The sequence below is a fragment of the Podarcis pityusensis genome (assembly GCF_964106645.2).
Source record: "Podarcis pityusensis genome assembly, chromosome: 8".
NCBI classification, from domain to species: Eukaryota; Metazoa; Chordata; class Lepidosauria; order Squamata; family Lacertidae; genus Podarcis; species Podarcis pityusensis.
In genome coordinates, this window is record NC_138033.1 from 48,981,065 (window position 1) to 49,000,781 (window position 19,717).

Below are 19,717 nucleotides of genomic sequence, written 5' to 3' on the forward strand. Positions count from 1 at the left end.
CTCTCATCTGATCCAGAAGGGTCTTCCAATGTTCGTTTTTGACAGGAAACATAAACACATGCACCATGAAGGTCATACAAGGGCCCGGGACTCATCTAGGCGTCGGTAGGGAAAAGCCGAAAGGTGGCAAGATGTGAAGCAAGGCCTCTGCTGATGGCTACTGACGAGCTTCTGGGTTTGTACAGAAGAAAGAAAGCCCTTGAGATAACCCCAGGCCCAAACTGTATGCCTGAATTCCTGGAAACCTATGTTACTCCTATGTTACCAACACATAAAGCTGCCTTATATTGAGTCAGACCACCAGTTCAGCTAGCCCAGCATAAATTCTACACTGATTGACAGGAGCGTTCCAGGATTTGGGCAGGAGGAGTTTCCCAGCCCTACCTGAAGACAGACACCAGCACTGAACATGTGCATACAAAGCAAGTGTGGTTAAAATTACAAGCACCTATTTCCTGACTTCTAGCATCCTGTGGCAATCAATCCTCTATATGTATCTCTTTGGATGGGGGTGGAGGCAACAGCCCCCTGCTTGCTTTCTAGATTTCCCCAGAAGGACAGGAGGGGGCGCAGTTTCCTCATGAAGACTACCCTGTACTGACAGCCCACAGACTTCATTCGTCTGCCTGCATCTCTCTTCTGGGAGTCAAATATCCAGCAAGAGGGAGTGGAAGGGGTGTGCGTGTGTGTGCTATTTTGCACCAAGCAAGCCCCGCCGGCTGGCGAAAACACACAGAAGGGAAACACCATCCTGGCATTTGATCTCCTCTCCTAGACAAGCAGCGAAAGCAGAAACAGGCTGCCACAAGCCATGTGACCAGCCTGCCTGGACCCCTGTTGAATGAGGGGTTGGCTCAGGTGCCCACCACGTCCTGCCATGCTAAAAACAACAGCGATACAGGCAGGAAGGGCAGAGGGTACATGCAGTCAAGAGGACAAGATCTGAGCCAGGGAAGGTCAGACAAGGTCAAGGGAAAAACTTGGCACTTCCCAAGCAACTCTCGTTTCATAAAAGGCTGATGTGGGGCAGAGAGCACAGCAAATGAGGGAGGAAGGAAGATAAAGGCTGTCAAGGGTCGCTCATCGTTAGGGATGCGGGAGACATTTGATGCCGTTTGCATTTTAATAAGCTAATACCTAATTTGCACACCTTGAACCAATACATAAATCAGAACGCACCACACTTCGACATTTGTACTCTGAATTTTTTTGCAGTGCAGTCTGGCAACCATAAAATGTGTACAAAAATGTGTGTGCCGGGGGTGTGTGTGTGAGTAAAAATGCATGCACTTTGTGAGTGTAACAGACAAGAATGCCTGACATTAGAGGAAATTGCTTCCAAAATCTGTATATTAGTCAGAACTGTATACAAAAATTGTCTCAGATAAATTCACACTAAAAATGCTAACGTTCCTGAGTGGTTTAACTGGGGCAGGGGCAGGGGGGAGAGATGAAATCCACAAATGAAGGTGACAATACAGGGAACTGAATTTTAAGATTAGAATAATGAGAAACAGAGAGACCAAATGTGCCATGGATGTCTCTGTGCAAATGAAGCTTTCACTTGCATTTCATATCCATGAAGGCTAGGAATAGCTGTAGCTGCTGAATTCCGTCTTTCTGACAGCTTATTCTGAGCATCTGGTAAAATCTCAGAACTACCACATTGCCCAAGTGAAAGATGCGCCATTACAAGGCATTTTCTGGAACGTTTCTCCTATTTTTGCAGGTACCTGAGAAAATGCAGTTTTGTTTTCCCTGGACCATAACGAGAGTGATCAAGTCTAGTCTCAAATAGAAGAAACAGGGGAGCTGCCTGCAGTGGCAGGCCTTGGGGTCCCAAATTTCAGCAGTGCTGTACATGACGCCAAAATCTGGTGCCCCCACCTCTTGTCTTCTATTCTATATCATAGTTGCTCCATGCCAAGTGCAACTAAAGTGGCTGCACTCCCCTAAATCTGCCTCCCTTTCCTGGAGCTTTTGGAGCTGCAGACAGTGAAATCAGATACAGTATTTAAAGCTGTTCTGCCTCTGCTGCTAGAGCCAGAATTTGGGGGAAGTCCTCCCTAACCACCCGCCACCCCTACCCCTGTACCACCTTCTCCTCCACTTCCATCCTGTTTTTTGAAGAAGCAAAACACACATACACACTCACTTTTTCCCAGCTGAACGAAGCCCAGGATGATGATCAAGGCGAGAGCCAAGAGCTTGGCAGCCGCGAAGCCATCTTGGACGCGGGTGGCGGCCTTCACACTGTAGCAGTTGACGGCTGTGAGCAGCACTGGAAAGGAACAGATCAAGGTGGGTTAGTTCACTGTTGGAGTAGGAGCTTCGCAAGCCACCCTCTTTACAAACAGGAAAAGAAATATACCAAACTAAAGATTGAGGGCAAGGCACAGCTGTTTTCTTGCAGAGTTTGGCCCTTTAAGGAATGCCACATTCAGCACAACTCCCCCCCCCCCCATCATCTGCTGGAGTTGCACCTGCAAAGCACAGTGTAGGATCTGTGCAAATGGATCCAGGCCAATGAATATCCCCTTACCCACACCAAGGGGAAAAACACACACACATACAAAATAAATGAGACCTGCACTACTCTCGCCAATGCATGGATGAACTTCTGCAGTCAAACTTTTTGGAAGCTTGTGGTTGCTAGGACTCCACTTGGCAGACTGCTTCCTCTGAAACTGTCTCCACTATAAATGCATCCATGCCACCGGCACACAAACACACAGGCACACTCCTTCCAATTCTACATTCCTCTAGAGTGCAGCCTGGTGAGAGAGGGTGAGCTTTTCCACCTGAAGGCTTGCTCTTTTTCCCTCTCAAAGGGAAAGCCTAGAGAACTCAGCCTCTTCTCTAGCTGGGGAGCTCTGGAGGAAGACTCTAGGGAAGCAGCAGACATTGCACTGGTTCCGTTTCAGAATATTCTGACTGAGGATGCAAGAAGAGCCTGGCTGCTAGATCAGCATCCCACCTAGCCCTGCATCCTGTTCTCACCAGGTGCCTCCAAGGTGCCCACAAGCAGGATCAGAGCACTCTCCCCACCTTATTTTTGGTTTCATTGTTTTGCACTGAAGTTAAGCTGGTAACTGTTTTCAAAACAACAACGACACACAAGGCAACTGAGAGCCACTTTGGGGCCCCTTCAGGGCTCATCCTGCAGCATATAAACATGAGAAAGAAGATTGAGGACTTTTCTCCAAACTATACCTGCATCTCTCTGCTGCCACCCAGCTCTTCCCTGGCCCATTTCCACCCTAGTCTCCCTCCTATCACACCCTGGCCGCTAATGCAGACTTGAAAACACTCTCTGCAAGGACAGGGCCACGTGGGTGGTCTATGAGCAGCACTGCCTAGCACAGTTCCGGGCACAATAAAACCTAACACTTCCCCACAAGCAGATGTTCACATCCTAAGTCAGAAGCAACAGTATCACTCAAAACATATGCTCACAGCTGCAGATTCTGAAACACAGGGGAGGATGCTACCTCCTTCCTAGCTGGGGAGTTTTCCCGTCAAGTAAGGTTAGGAGGAAAACAGCATCTTTTTGATGCAGTAACACATGGTGAGTAGGGGAAACTCGGGCCACACTCAAAATGCTTGCTATCCAGGAAGTCCTAGTTGGGTTTTCCCCCCCTAGTGAATGAATGAATGATTCAACTTCCTTGCAGATGATTCAAAGCTAGGACAGGCAAGAGAGGAGGACAGTTGCATCATTCACACCTAACAGCTCCTTCGCCCATTTCAGTAGGTGCCGCCTCCAGCGCCACCGATTGGCCCTGCAGCAAGGAAGAGGCAGCCACCCGAGAAGCCGGAAGCTCCTTTGCATAATCCCCTCTCCACCCCCATATTGTATATGCCTGCAAAGCTGCTGTTGCCGCCTTCGGCAGGGTGGGGGCACCCAGCATCCCCTTGCAGAGAGTCAGTCACTGCCTTATCTAGAGGACGCTGGCTATCTTTGCATCACGTTTTTATTAAAATGTTTTCACACTATGAGAATGCAAGCGCACAGGAGTGTGAGAAAGAACATTCCCGCTTGAGGCTAGAGCAGTGCGGTTTTAAAACGTACACTGCAATCCCGTCCAGTGGCACTCCTGCCTGAAAGTTTTGGGCAACATCTGCGTAACCTCCTCCCTTCAGAATACTGCCCTGTTTATTTAGAAACCTCCAGGGCTTAAGGCGCACCAAGGTATAGCCCTGGAACCTTTCCCAAGAACTAACGGGGGATGGGTGCTTTAAGCAAGTCAGTCTCTCTCGGCTTAGCCTCAGTGCTCCTATCTGCAAACTGGGCGATGCCAATACTGTCCCTACTTTACAGGGCTGTTGGTGAGGACTGCAAGCAAGGCAACACACGTTACTTTGAAACACTTATTGAGTGATGCGTCAGTGCCAAGAGGACCCTGGAGCATGTGCAGAGTGCATGTTTTCCTCACCCGAGTAAACAAAGATTTGAACCATGTGCTCCCACTTTTAACGTAGCATCCCTCCCAGGCTGGTCAGAACACCTGCACATCTAAGTATAGAAATGAAGCGCAGCCAGACAGAAGCTTCCGAGGCTCATATACGCAGCAACAAGTAAACAGATACATATGTTCAGCAGGAGCTGATCTCAAACTCCCTACAAGACCACAGATGCAGGAAGGCAGATCTGCTGATTCAACATTTGAAGACGGCACTGCAAGATCCAGCAGGGCACCCGACACTTTGAACTCAGACGGGCTAAGCTGACAACGCAACTTTACCACCGGCACCCTTGCCACTTTGGCACACTTTTAACTGGCTAACTGTGGCATGTGTAAAAACAGCAGAGAGGAAGGATGCCAAGAGGAGGCATCCTCAGCAGCTGCTTAAGCCTCCCCCATGGGAGCGGCAAGCAGCCCAAAGGTTTTTGCTTTGTTTCTCCAGTCTTCTCCAACCTGGTGCCCTCCAGATGTGTTGGACTCCCAGCAGCCACAGGATCATACACTCATGCTGGCTGGAGCTAGTGGGAAGCATGTTCCCAACAGATATGGTTGGGATGGCTGCACTACTCCATTTGTTTTGCAAGGTGACATTCATAGAAGCACAGAACTGTAGAGTTGGAAGGGCCCCCAAGGGTCATCTAGATCAACCCCCTACAATGCAGGAATCTCAACCAGATCATACATGACAGATGCTTTAAAACCTCCAAGGAAGGAGAGTCCACTACCTCTCGTGGAAGTCTGTTCCACTGTCGAACAACTCTAACTGTCAGAAAGTCAAGGTTCGATTGGACTTAGGTAAAGGTAAAGGTACCCCTGCCCGTACGGGCCAGTATTGACAGACTCTAGGGTTGTGCGCTCATCTCACTCTAGAGGCCGGGAGCCAGCGCTGTCCGCAGACACTTCCGGGTCACGTGGCCAGCGTGACGACGCTGCTCCGGCGAACCGGCACCAGAGCAGCTCACGGAAACGCCGTTTACCTTCCCGCTATAAAGCGGTACCTATTTATCTACTTGCACTTAAGGGTGCTTTCGAACTGCTAGGTGGGCAGGAGCTGGGACCGAACGATGGGAGCTCACCCCACCGCGGGGATTCGAACCGCCGACCATGCGATCGGCAAGTCCTAGGCGCTGAGGTTTTACCCACAGCGCCTCCCGCGTCCCATTCGATTGGACTTATCCCCAGGTAAATGTGCAAAGGAACGCAGCCTTAAAAGGTGCTCTTTGTGTCTCTGCACTTTGATAGATAATAAAACTTTATTTTATAAATAATCCCGGTTCTCTATGCTGTGCATTTTGAAAATAAACTTCTATTATGTCACCTAACACAGCAACTTTTAAAAAGTTTATAGAACCTTACTGAGGCAGCAGGGGAGGTTTTAGTTACAAAACTTTGCTGGTAATAAGCGGCTCCTTGATTCCCTAAATTTTAGAAGTTCCCACCATTAACGGATAAAGCGAGACCAAGTCACTGTACACACAAGTCATTTAAGATGAGAGAGACTCATTATCTTCCACATAGTAACTTATTTGTGTATCTCTCTTTCTAGGCCTGCACAGGACGCAAATTTGTCACTTTCAAGACACATAAGTAGTTTTTTAAAAATCATCAGACTGCTTGGGAAGAAGAGGAGACAGTGGCACTATCAGAACACACTAGCAGGATTCTGAGTGAAAAATAGGGGTTATCAGCACAGAACAAACCAGTAGCAGAAAACGCCTCAAGGAAAGGAGTGTGTTTGTGTGTAATGTGTCAGTGACTTGACTCCACCTCCCTCCCTCAAATTAGCAAAACAGAAATCTTCCTACAGTCAGAAGTCCACTCAGAAACAGAGTTTCCCCCCTAAATACACAAATACATGATGTTGTCTTGCATTGAGTCAAAGAACATTGGTCCAAGCAGCTTGGCATTGCTTACTCTGACTGGCAGCAGCTTCCCAAGGTTTCAGGCAGAGGGAGGTATTCCTCTGCCACACCACCCTCACATAACATGCCAGGGACAGAGCACAGTGTTATAAGAAAACAAGATCACGTGTGTTTGCAAAGCAGGAACTCTGCACGAGCCTCTGTTACAGCCCCTCCAGGAGGAAGGAAGGCGCTCATTTCTTGCTTGCTTTCACGCATGAGAGTAACATGTAAGCCAGAAGCTCACACAGCTCTTAGTTGCAGCAACCTCCCGTTAAAAAATAAATACAGTGGTACCTCGGGTTACAGATGCTTCAGGTTACAAACTCCGCTAACCCAGAAATAGTAGCTCGGGTTAAGAACTTTGCTTCAGGATGAGAACAGAAATCGTGCTCCGGCGGAGCGGCAGCAGCAGCGGGAGGCCCCATTAGCTAAAGTAGTACCTCAGGTTAGGGTAAAGTGTGCATATAAATGTATGTATTAGTGGAAATAACATACATAAATGTGCAGTGTTTGGGGAAACTGCTTTAAATATGTGTCTAGTAGGAAAAATTGTGATACAGTGGTACCTCGGATTACATACGCTTCAGGTTACAGACTCTGCTAACCCAGAAATAGTACCTCGGGTTAAGAACTTTGCTTCAGGGTGAGAACAGAAATCTTGCTCCGGCGGCACGGCAGCAGCGGGAGGCCCCATTAGCTAAAGTGGTGCTTCAGGTTAAGAACAGTTTCAGGTTATGAACAGACCTCCAGAACGAATTAAGTTCTTAACCTGAGGTACCGCTGTAATTGTTTTGCCATATTCAGCACTGAGCATTTAACGATTGTTGGGCAAGGTAGCCAGCCCAGCATAGTCAAACAATGCAAGCAACATGTTTCCTAAAACCACAAGAGGAACGAGGTGGGTGGGTATTAAGCCAAAGCAGCCCCCCATCTGCCTCCCAAAGGATTTTTTAAAAAAGCAATACAGTAGAATACGTATTTCCTACTGGTTATAGAGTCTTCTGCAATATGGCCGTTTGTAGATGGGACAGTGGAAGAATCTACCTTTGAATGTGGTAGCCTCTCCTTCCTTAACTTTGATTCAACAGAAATTGGTCAAATCTGCTAGCTGTCAAACAACTGCTTCTTACATGTGATCCTCTTTCAGGAGCTTCCCCCACATAGGGACCCACATTATTTCCAAGGCGCCACAAATGAGGAACCAAAACAGTACCAGAGCCGGATGAAAGAAGCGGTGCAGTGCAGGGTTCTGAAACCAGGAACGGAAGCAAGAGAGGAATCTCAAAAGCCAGGAAACAAAGGAGCGGAAAATACAACATATTAGATAGGTGTAAAATCAAATGGAAGAGCAAGTAAGGAGGCCAGTTGCAGTGATAGTACACCATAAATTAAGGTGATGCTGCAGAATGGCAGAAAATCAGAAGGCCTCAGCAAACGATTAGCCTACTAAGAGAGTTTGCATCTACCACAACAGACAACAGGAAACTGAACTTGTGCAGTGGGTGCAGCTGCTGTTTTGGGGTTGTTGTTTTTTATGAAGACAGGTTGTCTGGCTTTCCAAGAAATGCAAGAACAGGTTTTGCAGGCAGTGGATTCTGGAAGCCCACTCACTTATAGGAATTGGTTAGCGGAGGAAACATGCATGGAATAATGGAAATGAGAAAGCCCAAAGGTTCTCCAGGGCAAAAGTATGCCATGGCTCAGTGGTAGGGCATCTGTTTTGTACCCAGAAGGTCCCAGGATGAAGCCCTAGCATCTCTAAATGGGGCCCGAGAATGTCACAGACCCTGCAGAACAGTTTCCAGATCCTGAGCTAGGTAGATTAATTGACTTGACTCTGTATGATGCACCTTCCTATGCTGCAATGCTTCTTTTCACATAAGAGGCTTGATCACTTTTGCAGGGTCAACATCAGGGGCTTCTCAACTCCCCCACCCCCAAGACCAGCAGAAAATTGCCGAGGGTCTTGGTGGACCAGTTAATAATTTGTCTGCCTGTTACAGTGGTACCTTGGTTTAAGAACAGCTTAGTTTATGAACAACTTGGATTAAGAATGCTGCAAACCCGGAAGTAGGTGTTTTGGTTTGGGAACTTTGCCTTGGAAGCAGAACATGTTCCGCTTCCTGTTGAGTGTGTTCCATTTGTAAATTGAGTCCCCCGCTGCTATGGGAAAGCACACCTTGGTTTAAGAATGCTTTGGTTTAAGAACGGACTTCCAGAAGGGATTAAGTTCGTAAACCAAGGTACCACTGTATAGTAACTGTAATGTGTTATGCTAAAATGCTGCATGCGTTTTAACTGCATTTTTATACATGCCATCTGAATGAAGCTCACGTGGTGGTCCACGGATCCCATGATGAGAATCACTGGTCTACACCGTGTAGCAGGGAAGCCAACACTATGAGATGTCAGTTACTTCTGAAATTCGGTCAGACTTGCCACAGTCTTCACCACCTTTGTAGCATCTTGTGGGTGTTTGCTCAGAGTACTGTTTACAACCCAGATCTGGAGCTGGCTTCTGCTCTTAAATGGCTGCTGAACAGTTCTTACTGCTATGCTTCTTTTAAAATAGGAACACATGTCTCTCTCGCAGGGCACAATATCAGAAGAGGTATCGCTTCTCATCTCTCCTGCACGTATGAGTGAATGCTTATTTGAAGCTGGCACCTGCCATTTGGGGTTTTTAGTAAGTATTTCCATTTCAAAATAAAAATCTGCTGCCTCGTTTAGATCTCAGAGTAACCTTTCAGTTAGTTTAAAGCGTTTACTTTTTATGAGCGATTTGAATTGATTTGTGAACTAAACACTTCAGTTGTGGCATTAGAGAGAAAACTTCCCAATGTTAGTAAGCACACCAGAGATTAAAAGGTTGGACCTTCTATCCCAGCAAGTACAAGTTCCAGGAAGCTGCAAGACCCCACACTCTGCTTTGCTGTACAGTGGTACCTCGGGTTACAAACATTTCAGGTTACAAACACTTTGGGCTACAGACTCCGCTAACCCGGAAGTAGTGCCTCGGGTTAAGAACGTTACCTCAGGATGAGAACAGAAATCACGCGGTGGTGGCACGGCGGCAGCAGGAGGCCCCATTAGCTCAGGTTAAGAACGGTTTCAGATTAATAACAGACCTCCAGAACAAATTAAGTTCATAACCAGAGGTACCACTGTACAACTGTCTCAATATATTAACTTTGTTTTCATCCCTTGTGACCCAGTTTATAAAGGAATATGCAGCTGTCCCATATGGAGATTGAACCTGCAACCTTGGCATTATCGGCACCATGCTCTAACCATTTGAGCTATCAATGAAGGTGCCTGAATCTCATTAGCCAGCTTGTCTTGCAAAGCAAAAACAACTGCATTCCACTTTGCTAGCCTCACCTTTTGTTAATATGCATGGTAACTTTGCCAAAAGAAGAGGCTTCTTCATCCCAGACCCAGCGTTATTCATTATCTATCATTTAGAATAGATAGCAATGGATGCGTCCTACACTGTAAACATACCCAGGAAACAACTGGAGCAAAAGCATTCCCCACAGGCACCAGTGTTAGTGTCAGGTGATCTTGGAAACAGCAAATCTTCTCACAGCCACACAGTTAATGAGAGGAGCCTGTATCCCTATGACCTGAAGCTCCACTTCCGAAAGGACAAAAAACACCCACCCCACCAGGATGAATAGTTATGGAGCATGCCCTTCCAGAGGCTAGGGAGCCTGATGTCAGCAAAAGCAAGTGGTGGATAAATTGTGTGGTATGTTTTATAATTTTGTATGTTAAAAACCAATAAAAATATTTTTTAAAAAGCAAGTGGTGCTTTTGCAAACACAGTGCAGCTGTAATTGAGCGAGGGTACTGAACAATTTCTGCAAGCCAGAAAACCAAAGGCAGGTCTGATATGACCACACTTCATAGCTTGGACTAATTGCAACAGACAAATCTGGTTAAGTTTGGTGGCCAAAGGGATTAAGAAGCTTGAGCCAGACGCCTGAAGTTGAAAAAGCAAGGAGAGTTGAAAGCAGGTTATGCATTTCCACAAGATGCAGGCGGGAAGAAAAATGTGCTGCTACCAAGAGGCGCTCAGCGAAACAGTCAACTAGACCCCTCTTGGGGCATGGAGCGAGACTGTCTGACTTGCAGCTCAAGGAGAAAGGTCTATCCTGCATCCCTACGCTCCACACATTACTGGGCTGCAGAGGGCGGCACAACAGGGGTTCCCCAGATGACTGCAGCTTGGTTGATGCAGGGAGAAATGGTCCTTCAGGTAGCATAGTAACAAGCCAAAAATATTGTGGCCAGGTAAGCTCTTCTAGGAGAGGAGGCAAGAGGCCAAGGCAGCATCACACAAAGAAAGATAAATGCAAGACAAACAGGAGTCAGGCACCTACAGCATCAAAAAGCAATCTTAGAGTGGAGGTCAGCAACTGGCAGCCCTCAAAGCAAAACTGTTCTTGGACTGGAACCATTTGGTCCCCAAACCTCTAACCACTTTTTTCTGGCCTGCTTAACCAGATTTCTTGAAAGGGTAGGAGGAATCCACTTCTCACATGTTCCTCTCTTCCCCCCCATTTGTGTGGCAAGAGGGTGGCAGGGAGACAAAAAGGTGGTAGGAACTATGGCTAGACTTCCTAGCAGGCCACTTTGGGAAGTCCTGACCAAACACACATAAATAACCTAGTTAAAAACCAGGACCCTGGGAGGTTACTGGCTTGCAGTGAGAAAGCTCACATCGCCAAGGCATCAGTAGCAAATGGGCACTGCTGCAGGTGGTTATGTTGATGCAAAACCTTTCAGGATCTGGAGGGCAGCTCTCAGTCAGGGGACGCCTAGTCCGGCCAAGCAGCTAAAGGATCGATGCTCAGAGTCAAACGAGCCCCTAATATGGTCAAAGCAGCATCATTGCTCCCTGGAAACGCACAAATATTTATGATCCTCGGTGTAGCAGAGCAAGCACTGAGCCATCACACAAGCACTGAATTGTGCAAACTGGGGAGATTACGGGTGCAACTTGGATCCTGCCTCTGCAGAGAGGCATGAAAAGCACATTAAAAGAGTCAGGTTGAAAAAGCACAAGAAAGGGGACTGTTTGAGAAGTTGCTCCCAAGTACAAACTTTGAATGCAGGTAGGCAGTGCTGGGGAGCGGGAAAGGAGTGAAAAACAGAAAGAGCTCAGCTTGCACTACATTTATTGGGGAGCCCAGGGCTTTCAAGAAACCAACGAACACAGAAGCACATAAGTTCTTTTGCAATAAAACTAAATGGTCTCATCCCACCTTTCCTCCAAAGAGCTCATTTTATCCTCACAGCAACCCTGCAAAGTAGGCTAGGAGCTGAGGGAGACATACTCAAGGCCATCCAGAGAGCTTCATGGGTGAATGGAGATTTGCACTCAACTCTCCCCTGCAGAATCAACAGTTTTGAGAGCACTGAAGAACTTTAATAAATAAATAACTCAAATCCAAACTCCATCCACTACACCGGACTGGTCAGATGTGCTCTGGTGTTCAAGTTACAAGTTACTTCAGTCCATTCTCACTTCTGCACAGATATGATAAAGGCAATTAAACTCAAAATAATAACACTTAATTGTCTGGTTCCCCCCCCCCAAATGCAATTAAAACTATTTAGTTTAATTAATTCAATGAAATTGATGAACATGATGCACTGGTACAAGCTTTTCGGCGTCTGATAGTCATTTGAACTTCCAGTGTCCCCTGCCTTAGGACTCCCCCCAGGTAATCCCACTGCCCCCCAGGGAGCAGTTCCTAGCCACTGGTCTAGACCCCCTTTTTAAAGCCATCCAAGTTGGTGGCCACAGCTACATCTCGGGGGAGCGAGTTGCATGACTTAACTATGGCACTGTGTCAAGAAGCTCCTCTTAACTTTGATTTAGAACCCTGAAGTCATTTCTGTTTTGCTCCTTGCAAAGGGAAGATCCAAGCAAGCGGACTTGTGACGGATGTATTTACCAGCAGCGCCGAGAGCTCTGGAAGAACATCCTGGATTTCGAAAGTATAAACAGTGCAATCTTTAGCGTTTGCCATTTATCACCGTCTGCTCATCCAATTGGAGCGAGGAAAAGATATACTGCAATGATAGAGCAGCCAATTCTAAGCAGCTGGAGCAAACATTTCTCAAGTGAGCCAAACCCTCTGGATCAAAACTGCTTTGATCAAGTGCTTTGAACCCTTTGCCCTAGATCTGCTCCCACCCTGGGCAAAAAGCTGGCTTTGTTGTAGGCAAGGAAGCAGATTTCGAAGGTGCGTTCACACGAAACCATCCGGAGCACAGAACAAAATATTTCTGGAGCCCAGTTTTGCAAAATTCTCCTCTCCCTCCCGATGACATGTCAGAGCTGGGTCAGCAACTGGCAGCCCCTGGGCACAATCCTGCCCAAGTAAAAGCCACCAGCTAGCCTCCCTAAAATCATAAAACACTCTCATTCCTGTGTAGCCAGCGGCGAGCCAATTTTCCCACCCAGGCAGCTGTCTGCCATCTTTATTATTGTTCAGCCAAGCCACCAAGTGGCCAGGCGGGGGGGGGGGTGAAGTAAGCCTTGAACTGGAAAGAGAGGAGAGGGGGGAAACCGGAGAAATCACGTGCCTAGTTGCTGGGCAACCACACAATTGTCTCCCATTGATTCCCGTTAGAATCCAGCAGCAACGTGGGACCACGAGGGGTTGCCTGGCAACAGCACGTGACACCCCTCCTCCCCTACATGCGCCTCTCCCCCCACCCCACCCCGTCTCCATTTTCGCTTTAAGGCTTGCTGAGCTCAGCCGTGCCTGCCGCCAAAGTACCTGGCGCTAAAATGGCAGAAGTCAAGAGAGAGCCTCCGCCATCATGTCACATGGTCCAGTGCGAGGCTGGCCCCTGCTTCCAACATGGCAGGCAGCACATGCAAAATCCCCAATGGAGGCAGACTTGGGAATGAGGCATAAGCTGATCACTCCCACAAAGCTCTGTGCAGGAACAGAGTTTAGAAATGCCTGGCGAGAGATAGGGAAATTGCTTGACCCCAGCTACAAAAGCTGGGGCTGCTGAAGAGGCCAGAGACCATCTTGACTGTGAGTCCTGGAAGACCTGCTCCCTCTCCTGTAGGCCTTTTCCCACATGGCCTGGGAGGGTGGGGCCAGGACTGACTCCAGCTACAAAAGCTGAGCCTGCTGAACAGACTCTTGGGCTAGAGGTTGTTGCTGTTGGTTTTTTACATCTTTGTTTTAGATCTTGTGATTTATGTGGAGATGGTTTGGTTGTGTATTTTTAATGTTTTATTTACCTTTTATGACTTCTTTTGTTAGGTTGTGGTTATGGATTTTTGCCATGCTGTAAGCTGCCTTAAGAATATTTTGAACAATGGAAAGGCTGCTCGCTGGGTGTCTTAGGACCAGTCACTGCCTCTCAGCCTAACCTACTTTGCAGGATTGTTGTGAGAATTAAATGAGGAGGATTAAACGATGGTATATGAATGCAATAAATAAATAAATAAATAAATGCAAACGGGCATGTTTGGCTGCCACTTGTCAGAGTCAGTAGTCCCTGAACACCAATCGCTGCAGTTGCAATTTGTCCTGCAATGGAAAAGGTCATTGTTTGCCTGTTTGGATGATCATGGCAGAAGGTGGTGATCCAAAGCACACTTACATGGGGGAGAGTTACCCTCCCAAATAACACTATCAGATCAAGGTGTTAGCACTGGCTCCAGGCCAGCACCTCCCCTCCTTCTAAAGCTCTTGGGAGGCCAGAGAGTGTGGCTGGAATCTCTGCCTTTCAAATTTTCAGTCTAGGAACAGGTAATGGTAGGGTTGAAATAATCCCTCTGAGCCACATCAGAGATTCCACAGTTAATTCAAGCATGTATATGGATGGGGAACAGGGAGGGAAGGAGGAGCACATCAAAAGGCACCAATTAGCAGGGATCTAGTAATCTCCCAAAGCAAAAGGCAACATATAGAAGGATTTAACCAAAAGCTTCAGAAGAAAAAAGCCAGGCACATCTCACTCCAAGTACCCTAAATTCAGACCCTGCGAAGTAAGAAAACAATTTTTACTTGACACGCATTAAAAGCTTCTGTACCAGGAAGAGGTTAAGTCAGGATAGCAACTAGATTCTAAATTGTGAACCTATTTGTTGTTGCTACGTGAGATAATCCAGGCAGGTGTCAAACAAAAAACCTTGCACCCAAATACTGCACAACCTGATGCTGCGTTTGCTGCTTCCAGACAATCCAGGTATTTTCAGCTGTGCTCAACCTGAGAAGAGGCTCATCTGCACGCACTATTGACCTCCTGTGAAAGTGTCCCCAAGTTACCATTTTCTTTTCTCCCCCAAGTTACCACTGGGCCTCAAGGTGACAAAGGGAGCCAGGAACATTGAGAAGACAGGGACCAGACCTAGATGGCAGAGCACCTGCTGTGCATGCAGAAGGCCTTGAGCCAATCCCTGGCATCTCCAATTAAATGAATCAGATATCATCAGGTGACAAGTAAGGCACAACCCTGGAGAGCTTACTTGTCAGATCAATCAATATTGGGCTAGATGGACAAATAGCCAGGACTGGAATAAGGCAGCTTCCAATGTACCTCTCTCCCATACACACACACTCCATGGTTGTAGACAACATCATTAAGCAAAGATGGAAAGCTGATGATGCTCTTGCATTTTATTTTGAAAACATTCCTGTAAACAAGGAAGGGAATGCAAGGTAAGTATGATGAGGCAGGTGGAATCTGCCTTGCCTTAGGGGTGTGAAAAGTAAGAAGATATATTTATAGTTAAGAATTTTGGCTGGGCTGCACCAAGCAAGGCCAAGCTACCCCACCTATCGGGAAGAGTGCCACAATCAAAACGAGCATCAAGCAAAGGGGAGGTTTGCTCTTGGCGAAACCAATTTTCAAATTCCAAAGCACTCTTCCCCTTGGTTGCTCCAGACCAAGTGCCCCGGGGCGAGAGGGGGGGAGAGAGAGAGACTCTACCCCAGTGGAGCAAGTGCAATTTGAAACTAGAAGCCCCATGAATGTTTAATGCTTATTTAGTGCCGGCCAAGGCAAAGCGGGTGCCATACAGGGCCCATCGTCATCTGATGAAATTCTACTTGCGACATCACACCTTACAGAATATCACAGGGCTGTGACCCCAAAACTGTCGTATTTTTCACTGCTGCCCCTGTACTTTGGAATGTGAAGCCGTAACCGTCAGTCGACGTCTTGTAAAGACAGATCTTGTTGCCCAGACTTTCCCTAGGCCATAAAATTAGACTCTGCTTTAATTTGACTCTTCTTTATATGCTTTTATACTACTGTTTTACTGGTTCTATGTAGTATTTTTCTTTTCAGTGATACGGTTATTGCTTTGTACGGTGCTTAGATATTTTATAAATGCTTTGGAATTAAAATAAGTGACAGGTATAGCCTTCGCAACCAGACACAGGCCATGAAGTATGCGAGGCCAAATGAACTGGGGAGAGGAGGAGAGGTTGCAAAATGACAGATGGTGGGAGCCAAGGGAATTAAAGAGGGAGTGGCAATGTACATGCAAGGGGAGACTTTAAAGCACTGCTGACTCCTGCACAGAACACAATTTGCCCTGAGCTATCTATGCACAAGGTTAAGCCGGGAGGAGTGTAAACAGTAACAGCCTGCATCCCTTGGATCCTACTGAAAATCCTCCATGGACAGAAAGGGAGAAACAAGAGTAAACACAGTGAGGCATACTCTGGGCTCTGCCATCAGCCAGGTAATCTAGAGAGCCACTGGGAGGCTGCACTTTCTGCTTCCTAGGAAGAACATCAGGGCAAGAGGGAGACCAATTGGGCCCCATCCCTTGCCCAGTGAAGGAGCAGCTGGTCCAGTGCTTGCTTTCCTCTGCCCTACCCATTAATTTTTCCTTTTGTATCATGTCTGCTAGGCATGTGTGCCTGCACAATCTTTTAATATATGCGCATAGCAACATAAGAAGGGGCCCGTCTAGCTCAGGACTGTCTTTATATATTGACTGGCCTTGGCTCTCCCTGGAAGTGTCAGGGATTGAACCCTTTGGATGCAAAGCATGAACTCTGCTTCTGATCCACCAGTTTTAAAAATTCAGCTGCTTAATAAGCTTATTATGCAATACTTCTAAAAACAATAAATTAACAAAACAGCAGCAGAACTAAGAGCAGTTCTTCACCAATAGGGAAAAGGCACATTTGCTAGGAAATGGAAATTCAGTAGGCATGGGGAACCTGGATCCTAGATATTGTTGGACACCAACTCCCATCAGCCCCAACCACACACAGACAGTCAGGGATGATGGGAGTTGGAGTCTCCTAATAACTGGGTTCTTCATACTTCAGGTAAAGGATCCATTCAGAAAACAGCTACCCTAATCCCCAAATCACGTCAGGTAAGAGTTTTAACTCAAAACAGTTGCAGCAAAATGCATCTGAAGCACATTTACACCATAGTCTCTCACAAAGCTGCTACTACAGCTCCCAGGATTCTCTAGAGGGAAAATGTGCTTTGAATGTACAGTGTTTAAATGACCCTTTAGATAAATAGCATTACTGTACCTACTTGCTTGTGGAGGAGGCACCTACACCTTGTCCATGAAGGACAAGGGTATTGGCAGCTCCTAGCCACCACGAGCCACTGTGATAACAGGATGCCCGACTAGACAGACCCTGGGTCCTAATTCAGCATGGTGATTCTTATCAGAACCAGATACTGGGCAAGTGGAGAAATAGCAAAAAGAGTAAACAGAAAACTTCATAAACACACAAGTTACCCAAAGACTGATAAGATAAGAGCTAAATTTCTGGATCAGAAATACACACACACACAACACAATTGTTAAAATATTGGTTTTTTTTCATGGCAAGGAGATCTCTTCTCTGGTGCCAAGTGGAACTGGGACCACATACATACAAGATGAAAGTGGAACCAGCTTTTAATAATTGTGGCTCTTCAGAAACACTACCTGCCAGGTAAAAAAAGGTACGGTATATTTTCCAGTGTTTTTGACAGGAACTAGAGGGGAGGGGGCACTAAGAGTCAAGGAAACATTATTTCCCTGAGAACAGTCCTCTAAAGCAGAGGGTGGGGATCTTGCTGTCCCCCCCCCCCATGCTGTCTCTGCATTCCAGTCCCTATCATCTCTGACCACTGGACATGCTGGCTGCTGCTATGGCAAATGGGACTTGGGAGTCCAACAACACCTGGCAGGCCACAGCAGGATCTCCTGCCCCCTCCTCCAAAAGAAAAATGCCCCTCCATACCCCCTCTAAAAAGCAGACCACTTCATCTTGTTTTCCATAAAACCCTGAACTGCACAAAATGCAGCTTTCACACAGTGCCTAATTCATTCTACTGAGTCTCCGCCCCGCGCCCCCCCCCCCCTGTTATTCCAGCTCTCCCTGAGTCACAGGGCCGGCTCTACAAGTCAAACCTCACCTGAAAGCGGCAACATGTGCTGAGGCTCCGAGACACAGACAGACAGACAGATACACACACACACACACACACACACACACACTCTCTCCCGATTTCCAAGCACCCTCCATTGCTACCGTCTTCCGATTACTGGTCTCATTTAAGGAATTATTGTTATTTAGTATACAGGGTTGCATCTATCCGAGTTCTATTCAGATTAAATTAATGAACCAAAATTAGGCATATCCATTAACCTCAGTGGGTCTACTCCAAGTAGGACATCAGGGTAAGCCACTTTGCTTATAAAACTTTGGCGTTTCGCACCATGTTCTCTGTTTAACAAATTAAACGAATGCCTTAAGATTTAGCAGCTCTCTCGCTTCGCCACCACAGCACCCAACCGAAGAGACCCACTCGTCTCCCTTAGTCCCAGGAGGCCATTTTTTTTTAATAACCTCGTCTTAGGAGGCCAGTCCTCCTCAGCGCCCCAACCGCGAGGGACCCCCCTGGACCGGCAGCAACTGCGCCCCGAGAAGCCCCTTCTCCCCCCCCCCCGCACCCTGAGTTAGGCACCTGGGCGGTGTCAGAAATGGCACCGGCCACGTGCTCAACGCAGCCCCTTCTCTAGCTCCCGCCCCGCTTTCCGAAAGCGAGGCTCCCTCCGCGCTTCGCCCGGCGTGCCCCTGAGCGCGTACAGAGTGCCTCGGAGGACGGCGCGCGCCGGGCCCGGATACTCACGGACGCAGAGGCAGGCGACGAGCTTGGCGGCGCCGATGGGGACGGGGCAGGCGGGGAAGATGGGCTTGAGGAGGTAGGTGGCGAAGACGAAGGCGACGATGTACTGCGAGGAGGGCCGGATGATGAGCAGCTCGATCCAGAGCTTGAGGAAGGCCGGCAGCGAGCCGTAGACCTCCAGCATGTAGGCGTAGTCGCCGCCCGACTTGGAGATGGTGGTGCCCAGCTCGGCGTAGCAGAGGGCGCCCACGATGGAGAAGACGCCGCAGGCCGCCCACACCACCAGCGACAGCCCCGGCGAGCCGGCCTCCTTCACCACCCCCGTGGGCGTCACGAAGATGCCCGAGCCGATGATGGTGCCCACGATGATGGCCACGCCGTTCAGCAGCGTGATGTTGCGCTTCAGGGCCACGCCGGGCGAAGACGGGTCCTCGCCCTCGGCGCCCGGAGACGGCAGGGGCGCGCAGCCGTTCTCGTGAGCCTCCGGCCCCGCGTCGCCGCCGCCGCCCGCCGCCCCGGACAGCATCTGCTTCTTCTCCTCCTCCTCCGGCGGCGGCCCCGACGAGGCGGCCGAGCCGCGCTTCTTCACCACGCCGCCGGCGCCGGACATGGCGAGGCCGGCTTGGCTGCTGCTGCTGAGGCTGCTGCTGCTGTTGTGGGCACTGCCGCCCGCGGAGAGCCGAGATGGCCGCTCCCCCGAGCCCGTTCGCGCCACCCGAAGCTCCTCGCTCGCTGGCTTGTCAGCCCCGGCACGAGCAAGGCGCGCGACACACCGGCTCCCTCCGCCGCCTTTGGCACCCTGAACGGCGGCGCCCTCTTCGCGGGCCCTTTTTATGGTGCCGGCACCTCCTGCTGGAGGGTGGGGAGAATGAATGGGAGGCCGGCCCGGCCCCTCCCCAACACGTGCTGGCCGCGCCAGAAAGAGGGGAGACTCGAGATCACCCCCGTTTGGCCGGGAGGAGGAAGGGCGCCCCAGAGAAGCAGCAGCAGCGGGGCCGCGCGGGAAGGGACTCCGTGCATCCTGGCACCGGCCGCTTCAAGCCGGTTCTTGATCGCCCCGCAGCGCCATTGCAAGGAAGGAAGAGGTGGTGGCGGCGGCGGGGCTCCTTTGATCGAATGCAAAGGAGCGCACCGCTCGGGGAAAGCGAGATCCCCACACGGGCCAAGCCGAAGGCAAGAGAGCGCCTTCTCGTGCCCTTTAGAGTC

At 48.7% G+C, this 19,717-nt stretch overlaps 1 protein-coding gene across 1 annotated transcript in view; it reads right to left on the reverse strand.

Moving 5' to 3' along the window:
- Positions 1-19,717, reverse strand: part of SLC7A5 (solute carrier family 7 member 5) — a 51,937-nt gene extending 32,220 nt beyond the window's left edge. Inside the window, exons 1-2 of the mRNA XM_081017818.1 lie at positions 18,515-19,717; positions 2,156-2,281 (exon numbers count right to left, since the gene is read on the reverse strand). Of these exons, the coding sequence (XP_080873944.1) occupies positions 2,156-2,281; positions 18,515-19,121 (733 nt within the window). The 5' untranslated portion in view covers positions 19,122-19,717. The remainder of the gene's footprint in view (positions 1-2,155; positions 2,282-18,514) is intronic.